General features: G+C 37.7%; 1 protein-coding gene across 2 annotated transcripts in view; it reads right to left on the reverse strand.

Moving 5' to 3' along the window:
- Positions 1-12501, reverse strand: part of DYM (dymeclin) — a 449579-nt gene that overhangs the window by 308571 nt on the left and 128507 nt on the right. For both annotated transcript variants that reach the window (XM_053571937.1, XM_053571938.1), the window contains exons 7-8: positions 11646-11771; positions 9857-9999 (exon numbers count right to left, since the gene is read on the reverse strand). In XM_053571937.1, the coding sequence (XP_053427912.1) occupies positions 9857-9999; positions 11646-11771 (269 nt within the window). The remainder of the gene's footprint in view (positions 1-9856; positions 10000-11645; positions 11772-12501) is intronic.

Below are 12501 nucleotides of genomic sequence, written 5' to 3' on the forward strand. Positions count from 1 at the left end.
TTAGGGAAGAAAAGGCGATCAATGGTATCCATATAGGGTCAGACAAGATCAAACTTTCCCTCTTCGCAGATGGTATGATTGTATCTCTGGAAAACACCAGGGATTCTACTACACAACTCTTAGAAGTGGTCAAGGACTACAGCAGCAGCTCAGGTTACAAAATCAACATTCATAAATTGGTAGCCTTTATATATACCAACAGTAGTCAAGCTGAAAAAACAGTTAAGGACTCCCCTATTCCATTCACAGTAGTGCCAAAGAAATTGAAATATTTGGGAGTTTATCTAACAAAGGACATGAAATATCTCTATAAAGAGAACTATGAAACTCTAAGAAAAGAAATAGCTGAAAATGTTAACAAATGGAAAAACATAACCATGCTCATGGCTGGGAAGAATCAACATTGTTAAAATGTCCATACTACCCAAAGCAATATACAATTTTAATGCAATCCCTATTAAAAAGCTCCACTGTCATACTTTAAAGATCTTGAAAAAATAATACTTCGTTTTATATGGAATCAGAAAAAACCTCAAATAGCCAAGACATTACTCAGAAATAAAAACAAAGAAGGAGGAATCACACTACCAGACCTCAGACTATACTATAAATCGATAGTGATCAAAACAGCATGTTACTGGAACAAAAACAGAGAAGTAGATATCTGGAACACAATAGAGAACCAAGAGATGAGTCCAGCTACTTACCATTACTTGATCTTTGACAAGCCAATTAGAAACATTCAGTGGGGAAAAGATTCCCTATTTAACAAATGGTGCTGGGTGAACTGGCTGGCAACCTGCAGAAGACTGAAACTGGACCCACACCTTTCACCATAAACTAAGATAGACTCTCACTGGATTAAAGATTTAAACTTAATACATGAAACTATAAAAATACTAGAAGAGAGTGCAGGGAAAACCCTTGAAGAAATCAGTCTGGGTGAGTATTTTATGAGGAGGACCCCCCAGGCAATTGAAACAGCTTCAAAAATACACTATTAGGACCTGATCAAACTAAAAAGCTTCTGCACAGCCAAGAACACAGTAAGTAAAGGAAGCAGACAGCCATCAGAATGGGAGAAGATTTTTACAGCTTATGTCTCCGACAAAGTTTTAATAACCAGAATCCACAGAGAACTCAAACATATAAGCAAGAAAAGAACAAGTGATCCCATCGCAGGCTGGACAAGAGACTTGAAGAGAAAATTCTCTGAAGAAGATAGGCTTACAGCCTACAGACATATGAAAAAATGCTCATCATCTTTAATCATCAGAGAAATGCACATCAAAACTACTTTGAGATATTACCTAACTCCAGTAAGATTAGCCCACAACACAAAATCCCAGACCACAGATGTTGGCATAGATGTGGAGAAAAGGGAACACTTCTACACTGCTGGTGGGAATACAAATTAATACATTCCTTTTGGAAAGATGTTTGGAGAACACTTAGAGATTTAAAAATAGATATTCCATTCAATCCTATAATTCCTCTACTAGGTATATACCGAGAAGACCAAAAATCACATTATAACAAAGATATTTGTACGAGAATGTTTATTGCAGCCCGATTCATAATTGCTAAGTCATGGAAAAAGCCCAAGTACCATCGATCCACGAATGGATTAATAAATTGTGGTATATGTACACCGTGGAATATATGCAGCCTTAAAGAAAGATGGAGACTTTACCTCTTTCATGTTTACATGGATGGAGCTGGAACATATTCTTCTTAGTAAAGTATCTCAAGAATGGAAGAAAAAGTATCCAATGTACTCAGCCCTACTATGAAACTAATTTATAGCTTTCATATGAAAGCTATAACCCAGTTATAACCTAAGAGTATGGAGAAGGGGGAGAGAGAGTGGAAGGAGGGGGGAGGATGGGCAGGGAAAGGGTGATTGGTGGAATTACACCTGCGGTGCATCTTACAAGGGTACATCTGAAACTTAGTAAATGTGGAATGTAAATGTCTTAACACAATAACTAAGAAAATGCCGGGCGGCGCCTGTGGCTCAGTCGGTAAGGCGCCGGCCCCATATACCGAGGGTGGCGGGTTCAAACCCAGCCCCGGCCAAACTGAAACCAAAAAATAGCCGGGCATTGTGGCAGGCACCTGTAGTCCCAGCTTCTCGGGAGGCTGAGGCAAGAAAATCACTTGAGCCCAGGAGTTGGAGGTTGCTGTGAGCTGTGTGAGGCCACGGCACTCTACCGAGGGCCATAAAGTGAGACTCTGTCTCTACAAAAAAAAAAAAAAAATGAAATGCCAGGAAGGCTATGTTAACGAGTGTCATGAAAATGTGTCAAACTGTCTATAAAACCAGTGTATGGTGCCCCATGATGGCATTAATGTACACAGCTATGATTTAATAATTTAAAAAAAAAGGAAGAAGAAGGTGGTGGTCATCAGCAAGCAGGGAAGAGGGTGCACGCTAAAAACCAAATCTTCTAGCATCTTGTCTCCTACCTCCCAGCCTTCAGATAAATATCTGTAGTTCAAGCTGCCCGTCTATGACATTTTGTTACAGCAGCCTCAGACATACCTTACCACCTTACATCCTGCTCCATCACAGAAAAAATCATGGTGGTAAGGGTCTTTGGTCATTTACTTTATCAAATATCTTTTACTGGCTTGGCGCCTATAGCTCAGAGGGTGCCAGCCACATGCACAGGGGTTGGTGGGTTTGAACCTGGCCCCAGCCTGCCATACGACAACTACACAACAAAAAAATAGCCAGGCATTGTGCCAGGTGCCTAAAGTCCCAGCTACCTGGGAGACTAAGGCAAGAGAGTCATTTAAGCCCAAGAATTTGAGGTTGCTGCAAGCTGTGACTCCATAGCACTCTACCGAGGGTAACAAAATGACACTCCGTCTCAAAAAAAAAAGGAATCTTTTACAGGGTAGGGTGACAGGGTACTATGCTTAAAGGTTAAAGTAAGAATTAACTATTAATTGCCTTCTCAACTGTACCAAAGACTACTAATACTACTGACATCTTTGATTAGTTTGAAACATTTGAAATACTGTAATTCAGGCTGGGTCAGCATCAAATGTTTTCTTTATTAAAATCTTTAATTGGCTGATTTTACTTTAAAAACTTTCAAAAGGCAAATGTAATAATCTTTCAGGTAAATTAGTGAGAAATAGTACCACAGTGCTATTGTCAAAGCAAGTTCATTTAAGAAGCAAGAAGAAATTTCTCATGGGCAATCTATTTGATAATCAAATTTTCCTTTTTAACTGTCATTGGCCAAATTTTGAACCACATAAAATGAAAAGCCAGTTGGAGAAAAAGCAAAAACATGTTTGCTACATTCAATCTAGTTAGTTTTTCATAACATTTTTATATAAATTTTAAATTTGAGCAGACCAAAACAATATGAAGTTCTTAAATTTTTTAAACATCTTACATAAATTTGTCCAGGATTTTCTGATCACTAGCTGTTATTCTAATTAAACTTCTTTTGTTTCAGCTGGTCTGAAGCTGCTGGGTTATCACACTTGAGAGTTCACAAGTCAGTTACAGATTGAGCTCCTTGTCCTGCTCTCTCCCCACACCACCCCCAGCCTACTATACTTGACTAGTCCTAAAATAAATAAATACATAAATGAAAAGTTTGTAAAGGGGAGGGAAATTTTCTTTTCTTTCAAATTATTTTGATTTTAACTAACAAGCACCGGCAGAGTTTTGGTGTAGAAATCAAAAGTAGTTATTTATGGCTCGGCACCTGTAGCAGAACAGATTTGAGCACTGGAAAGAGTATGGTACCACATGAGTGGTTCTGAATTGGAAGAGCTATAGCAGAATCATCTAGAATGAATATTGAAAATGTACAATGCTGAGTCAGACCTCATGTCTGATAGGACATGGAATTAGGAATCCACAGTCTAAATACAATGCACATGTATTTTTTAGAAGGATGTCAGGTGGTTCTGGAATTCTGTGACTCATTAACAAGTTAATTTAAAAATACCACATTAATCAAAACTGTACCACTCTTTTCTAAATAGTAAAGCGAGGATTGGGCACCCATAGCTCAGCGATTAGGGTACTGGCCACATGCAGCGGGGCTGATAGGTTCAAACCCAGCCCAGGCTTGCTAAACAACTAACAACAACAAAAATAGCTGGGCATTGTGGCAGACGCCTGTAATCCCAGCTACTTGGGAGGCTGAGGCAAGTGAATCACTTAAGCCCAGGAATTTGAGGTTGCTATGAGCTGTAATGCCACAGCACTCTACCAAGGGTAACATAGTGAGACTCTGTCTCAAAAAAATTTTAAAAACACACAAATAAATAAATAGTAAAGTAGATACATCAATTGACTCTTTCCATTTTATGAGCAATTTAGAGGAATATCTAAACTAAAAAAAACTATAAAGAGAAAGGAAATAATTTTCTTAAAAATACTACATTATTGGGCAGCGCCTGTGGCTCAGTGAGTAGGGCGCCGGCCCCATATGCCGAGGGTGGCAGGTTCAAACCCAGCCCCGGCCAAACTGCAACAACAACAAAAAAAATAGGCAGGCGTTGTGGTGGGCGCTTGTAGTCCCAGCTGCTCGGGAGGCTGAGGCAAGAGAATCACGTAAGCCCAAGAGTTAGAGGTTGCTGTGAGCCATGTGACGCCACGGCACTCTACCCGAGGGCGGTACAGTGAGACTCTGCCTCTAAAACAAAAAACAAAAAAACAAAAAAGAAAACAAAAAAATACTACATTATTAATATAGGCCTGCAAATATTATAGATATTATAAAATAAATATATTAATATATAATTCATCCTACACTTCTAGTGAAAGAAATAAATCATATTTAATACATCTGAAAAAGCTTTCTTTAAAAAAAAAAGAACAAAACCTATGCAAGTTAATTTTCATTACTCTCATTTTAAAAACTTACTAGTGATGCACTGGGCATGGTAGCTCATGCCTATAATCCCAGCACTCTGGGAGGCAAAGACAGGTGGATTGCTTGAGCTCAGGAGTTCAAAACCAGCCTGAGCAAGAGTGAGACCCTATGCCTACTAAAAATATATATAACAAAATAAACTAGCCAGGCATTGTGGCGGGCGCCTGCAGTCTTAGCTATTCGAGAGGTGAGGCAAGAGAAACTCTAGAGCCCAAGAGTTTGAGGTTGCTGTGAGCTATAACAACACGGCCCTCTACCTAAGGCAACAGAGTAGATTCTGTCTCTAAATAAACAAACAAATAAATACATACATAAAGTTAAAACTTACTAGTGATAAAAGGTATTAATAGTTTTTCTATTTATTACGTTCTTACTGAACACTGTCCATGCACTCATTTTATACTGCAGTGCCAATATTAAAGGGATGTGCTCTACCATGGAGCTTTTGATAGAGTAGTTACAAGAAAACCTAACTGAAAGACACAACTTAAAGGAAGCACAAATGATGCTATGTTTACTAAGGAAATTTTAAAATATGGAGGAAAATCTCCATTTCCTTATTTTAACTGAGGTAGCTTTTAAGTGTAGTTGAATATTAAATTGACTAAAGTTAGTTAACTGTACTGTGCTTGTGTAAGAAATAACTTCTAGAAAATATATATTGAAGTATTTAAGAGTAAAGGGATATGTATGATACAGGTACCTTCCCCCTCAAGCGTTCAAAAAAAAAAATTACGTGTGTGTGTGTGTATGTAGAATGAGAGATGAGGAGAAAAAGTAAATGACAAAACATGGGATAAAATGTTAAAAATAAATCCAGATAAAGATACATAGAGTTTTTTGTAATATTTTTATTTTTGGACCTTTTCTGTATGTGTAAACTTATTTCAAAATGAAAAGCCTTGTAGAAAGCAGGAGAATGGAGATAATTGCGGGAAAAGAATGTTGATCATTCCTACAGATAGGCTGTGGGTAGATGGGGGTCATTCTACCATCCTTTCTACTTTGTACATCTTCGAAGTTTTCCATAATAAAATGCTAAAGAAGAAAAGTAAGGGGCAGAGGAGATCACATATGTAAAGTTGCTACTACAGTGCCTAGCAAACTGAAGACACTCAGTAAATGATAGATGCTATTGCTGTAACTAAGTTCACATCTATCCTGAGTAGACAAATATTTACTTTTGGTATTTAATTATTCTCATACACAATATTAACTGACAGTCCACAGATGTAAAGTGCTCTGCTGAATACTGGAGTGGACACCCGCGTAAGTGAAGCAGCAGCTTACAACACTCAAGACTCAAGTGACCACGACACTGCAGGGCAAAAATACAAAAGCTCAGGAGCCAAGGAACTGAGCTCCAATAAAAGCCAACATCATCTCTTTCCTACGTAATCTTAGACAAAACAGTGCAATAACTAGGAACATCTCTTCATCTATCATAGTTAAACCAACTACTTCATAGCTTGCTGTGAAAATAAAGTGAGATGCTCAGAAAGTTGCTCTCTAAGCTGGTGTCACATAAACATCAGCTCTCATTTTATTGTACATAGAGCCGATGTGGGGAGAATCATACAAGTACACAAGTAGCTATAAAACAAAGTAGAGTGATAAGTGTCACAGGAAAAGATGACTGGGGGAACAAAGGGAGTCTTCAAGGGGAAGATAGTATTCAAGAAGGGCCTTTGCATGGACAGAAACTCAAGAGTCAGAGAGAGGAGGAAGTAGGGCGTAAGGTTATGAAAAAACCCAAGCAAAGGCATGAAAAGGGAGTGTGTCAGGACGCAAGAAAGTAATAGAATCTTTCCTAGATTCTATTTGTTTCTGGGAAACAAACAGTAGAATAACCAAAAATACATGCATAGTGAGAGGAGACTGGAGAAGGCCTTGCCTAACCCTGAGGAGGACCCGGCAATGTGGCTCACTGCTCATCAGGACCCCAGTTCTAGTCTTCTCTTCTACCAGTGCTAATGAAGCTTAACTGTGTGAAGTTTTTTTAATAATAGATAAAGCACTCTGTTTCAAAGGAAATAATTTAAGCAAAAAACACAAAGTATTACTGCTATAAAAGGAAATGCTTGCTATATCCAGGCAAAAATTCAATTCCAATAAAAATGAATATAATCCAAAAGAGTTCATAATTTATATTTGGCTTTGGAATATAAATTTTTTCAATGATGGCTCGGTGCTTGTAGCTCAGTGAGTAGGGTGCCAGCCACATACACCAAGGCTGGTGGGTTTGAGCCCAGCCCAGGCCTGCTAAACAACAATAACAACTGCAACCAAAAAATAGCCAGGCATTGCAGTGGGCAACTGTAGTCCCAGCTACTCGGGAAGCTGAGGCAAAAGACTGCTTGAGCCCAGGAGTTTGAGGTTGCTATGAGCTGAGACATCATGGCACTCTACCAAGGGTGACATAGTGAGACTCTGTCCCAAAAATAAATTAATTAATTTTTTTCAACGAGGAACTTTCAAATCCTATTTCTCTCAAGACAATATTAAAGTAAGAAAATTCTTTAGCTACCAATCAAAAGTGACCACATAACTAAGATCAAATTTTGGCAGCGTGATTGACTTTTCTAGAATATAGTTCATTTTAAAATTACATGATTATGATCATTTTTAAATTTCATTTTGCCTATGGCACCTAGCTGCACCTAGCTGTGTTTTTTAGGAGAATGTTTCTGTTGTTATTTTATAATCCTTTGAGTCACATACTATGAAATAATGAATTCATAATTATTCCATCCTATTTATACTTTTTCGTGAATAGTTTTAAAAAGATTTAGAAAGAAACCTACATAAAATATCTTGTGACTACAGTGCATCAAAAACCATAAATCTATGTTAAGGTGCTTAACTGAATATTAAGTTTTTAAATGGTAAGAGGATAACACCATAGAAAGTTATGCAGAAATAATCTCAGAGATCATCCAGCCCAATCAACCTTATCGTTAGATAGATGAGGAACTACAATGAAGGAAATTACAGGAATTCCTTATAATATGCTGATACCTAGTTAGGAACAGAGCTAAACTTTAAGTTTTGGAGCATCTGAAACACTAATGCAGGCGTCCTCAAACTTTTTAAACAAGGGGCCAATTCACCATCCCTCAGACAGTTGGAGGGCTGGACTATAGTTTAAAAAAAAAAAAAAGTATGCACAAATTCCTATGCATACTGCACATATCTTATTTTGAAGTAAAAAAATAAAACGAGAACAAATAGAATCACACCGCCTCGTGTGGCCCACGGGCCGCAGTTTGAGGACCCCTGCACTAATGAGACCACAGACAATACTGGCTTTCCTTTGGATATGACACAACTGAAAGAAAACTAAAAATTATGCATAAATCTATGTTTCCTTTACAAAAAAACCCCCCACCAATTACTGCCATTGTTTTGCAAAAAGCAATTATGAACTTTTACTAACATCCTCCAAAAAACTTCTAAACGTACCAGGCTATTAGAAAATACTCAGCTTTAAATACTTAAATCCAGTTTAATGATCAAAAAAAAGAAAACACTAATAGGTTAATTAAGCCTTCACGAGGGACACAAAAAGCCATTCTTCATCTGAAATAACCAGAGCTTTGGATAGGAGCAACTCGGAGGAACCTACATCCGGGACGGCATGCACAACAGGCATCACAGATCACAAATGTGATTCCACTTACAATATCAGAAAAATCAAAGAAGACAAATGGAAATTCCTTAAATCCACAGAACAAGTTTACTCTTTCTGTAAGAGGTCTTTGAATCCAAAAATGTTCCTGACACTCATCACCTAATAAGTGATCCCACTGTGGTAACCCATTTCATACAAACTGGTGGCCCCGCCTGAGCATGGAGACCAGGCCACACCTATGGCTCAGCTGTGGAAAGCAGCTCCATCTGAACCCTGCTATGCCGCTGGTTTAGGAAGGGTAAGGAACAGCCATGCAGACCCCCAAATGCCAAGGTGGTACTTTAGTTTTTCTTTCTCCTTCAAAATAAAGCAAAAGTTCCATTTCTGTAACCTCACGTGGCCCTCCAGGCTGCAGGAGGGAGAACCAGAGGGACTCTCGCACTTCTATTGTCTTTAATCCGAATTTCTATGAAACAGAAATGAAGATTTACTGTCAGATAGGGAAGGGCTTTCTTCAGTTATGAAATTTGCACCCAATCTGACAAAACTCAAGTTTGTGTCACTTCAGAGTTTATTACAAAACTCTTCAAAATGTACTAATTTGTTCTGAAAAGATCGCTGAATACAATAGGAAAACTAGATATTAGTGACACAAAATCTGAAACAAAAAATAGCCTAAAATAAAAAGACTTTCTTTTATAACACAAGCTGAGAAAAGTTTCTTTTCTTTTTTGAGACAGAGTCTTACTTTGTTGAATTGGGTAGAGTTCCGTGACATCATAGCTCACAGCAACCTCAAACTCTTGGGTTTGAGAGATCCTCTCGCCTCAGCCTCCCAAGTAGCTGGGACTACAGGAGCCTGCCACAACACTCAGTTATTTAATTTTTTAGAGACTAGGTCTTGCTCTTGCTCAGGCTGGTCTCGAACTCCTGAGCTCAAGGAATCCACCTAGCTCAGCCTCCCAGAGTGCTAGGATTACAGGGGTGAGCCACTACAGCCAACCAAAAAGCAGTTTCTAAAGGCTTAACTTTAATTTTACCATATAGCAAGAACTCAGCAACATGCATACTTATTTGTTAACATTCTTCCTGAAAAATCTTGTTTTGTAGGTAAATAATCTATTCAGTATTGCATATATATCACTCCAGAGAATGGAAAGATTAATATTTTAATTACTTTGAGTTTTCACATTTAGCCAGTGGCACAGCTTCAATATTGCTGTTAATCACAGCAGCCAAGTGAACAAAATTTACTTGGCCTAATTAGACAAAATTATGTACAGCAAAGAACTGAAAAAAACCTGTTAAGACTTACTTGCTACTCCTGATGCAAGTCCATATAGTAGTCCTCCTGTATCTGACTGCTGAGAGAAAACATGGGCTCCTGGAGGAGGTGGCTTTTCTTGTCTGATAAAGTTATACAATAAGGTTTTCACAAGTTTGCTGGTATATGGAAGACTACACAAAAAGAAAACAAAATCAAGCTCATATTTACAGTGGTCATCTAATTCTATATAATGACACACAAATAATTCTGGCATTAATAATATTAACATGAAAGAGTTGCTAGCATAATTCAAAGACATCTAGCATTGTCACATGACAGCAAAGACCATAGACTTTAAGATCAATTTGTGGCTTAGTTCCAGCTTTGACACTTAAAACTCCTGATCTTCAGTTACTTTATTGGTCATCTCTATAACACTGTGAGATATTATAAATTTTGTGCGTAATACCTTACATGGCACCTGAAGGAAGGCAGTAATACAGAATCAGTAGGAAAAATCAAGAACTAGCAAATAACAATAAAAGACTACACTTTTTAAGTATGAAATTATGCAAATATATTCAATTGGTGATAAACCAATTCCTGCAATCTAGAGAAATGTTTTAAGACTCTACAATGTACTGTTGAGATTTCAAGGTGAATAACAAAAATCAGTAAACAACATGTTATGGCTTATAATATTATCACAGTGATACTATAAAAACCTTACTTAGACAATCAGAACACTAACATTCTCCACATCTATAAAACAAATCAACACTTTGATTGGAACAAAGGTGCACACAGCCCTACAATGCCAATTACTTCAAATCAAGATTGTTCTGAGTGTCACTGTCAGAGAGGGTTCACATGCAAACCTTCTACCTCCAAAGCCCCAGCCCTTTCCTTCTTACCGGTGATTTTCAAATGTATTCAAAGAACATATGTGCCACAGATATAATCAGGATAGCAAGACGGATGCAAAAATGACAAAGCTCCCCAGTACCTAAGAATTTTAATCTGAGGTACTTTATTTGGATTTGTTTTACATTTTGAAGTTTTGTTAACAATGTGTCAATACAAGATAGAGTGTGTGCATGTGTGTTAATATTTTTCCCTCACCAACCCCATCCCCTAGGAGATTGTAAAATTCTACTCAGGAGCATAGCCCCACAGGCTAACACATGCCTGGCACACAGTCAGCACAAGGTAAGTATTTGTAGACCCAGTAAAAGTAGGAAAAGTCAGTGAAGGCTGCTGGAGTAGTCCAAACACCTGGTGATGGAGCATGGATTATAGCAGTTTTAAGAGGGCTGGTGAGAAGGGTAAGATAAGAAAATAATCTGAATAAACAAATATGACTTGGCTGGATAAACACACAGAGAATGAAGAAGGAAGAAACAGATAATGACTTCATGTTTCAATCCTGCAATGCAACCACTACAGAAGGTGACAGAGCTGGGTAACAGCAGGGACAGTGAGGATGGGGAGACTGGACAGGAATGCAGGATTTAGTTCCTTATGCATCAGATTTGAAGTAATGACAGAACAACCAGAAGAAACATCGATGGTATAATAAGCGGACAAGACTAGAAATACAGACTTATACAATTAAAAAACGAGACATGTAGTAGAACCTCTGCAGGATGACCACCCAGGGGACTGTAACAAACCATCAATATACCAAGGTGGTCAACATAAGGTACTAGGCCTATTGTACTGATACCTACATGTGGTGCATGTCTGGTCTACGAAAATTAGGTCAAACTAAAGAGGTTGTCAATGTAGAGCGGTGGTCAACTATGAAAGTTCTACTGTATTTAAAATAGAAACATACCATGGACCTCGCATCAAATACTTGTGGCTGATGCTCTGTCGCAAAACTTCCTTGTGGAAGAGTTGGCAGGAAAGGAAAACCACCATTGTTGATATTGCTTCTACTGATATTTCATATGTAATGTCTCTGGAAAAAGAAGGAGAAAAAAGAATGATCACTTTGGGAGATAAGACAGCCCGATAATGCCAAGTACTTCAAATCAAGATTGAAGATTATCTTCTAGAGAAACTACATTAAAAAACAAAAATTTAAATATTCAACGTTTTCAGGTTATTGAAAAATAATATAAAAATTAAGTCAAGAAAAAAAAAACGGAAACTCCTTCCCAGTCATCAGCTCTTGTATTTGAGTCAGATAGCCCATCATTTCTCCATTTCCACTCCCCATCTCCTATTAAATGACGGGTCTATTGGAATAAAATAGAAATAATTACCAGCCATCCTCTGCTTTGAAGGTCTACTCTAGACCTCTGTGTGGTAATAATACAGAAACAAACACTCAAAGATTGCACTACTCAAGAGAAGTCACAGTGCAGGGATGAAAACAATGAGAATGTAAAGTACAATCACTTTACAATCTCAACGTGGTACACTCTAGATCTTTTATCTATATTATCTACTTTCTCAATGCCAACTTTGTTCAGCAAAATATTAGTAGTAAATAAATTATTTGTTTTATTAAGCATATTTCTATATAATGGTCTACCCTGTCCTCCCCAGATCATTAATCCCTTTTAGAAACAAATCTTATACCAAAGAAAAAGGAAAAGTTTCAGCTGGACATAAAGCATGAACAGAAATAAATGTTATCCAGAATTTTCAGTCACTGCAGAAGTTTAAAAAGGATTATAAACACA

Source organism: Nycticebus coucang, chromosome 19 (assembly GCF_027406575.1).
Source record: "Nycticebus coucang isolate mNycCou1 chromosome 19, mNycCou1.pri, whole genome shotgun sequence".
NCBI classification, from domain to species: Eukaryota; Metazoa; Chordata; class Mammalia; order Primates; family Lorisidae; genus Nycticebus; species Nycticebus coucang.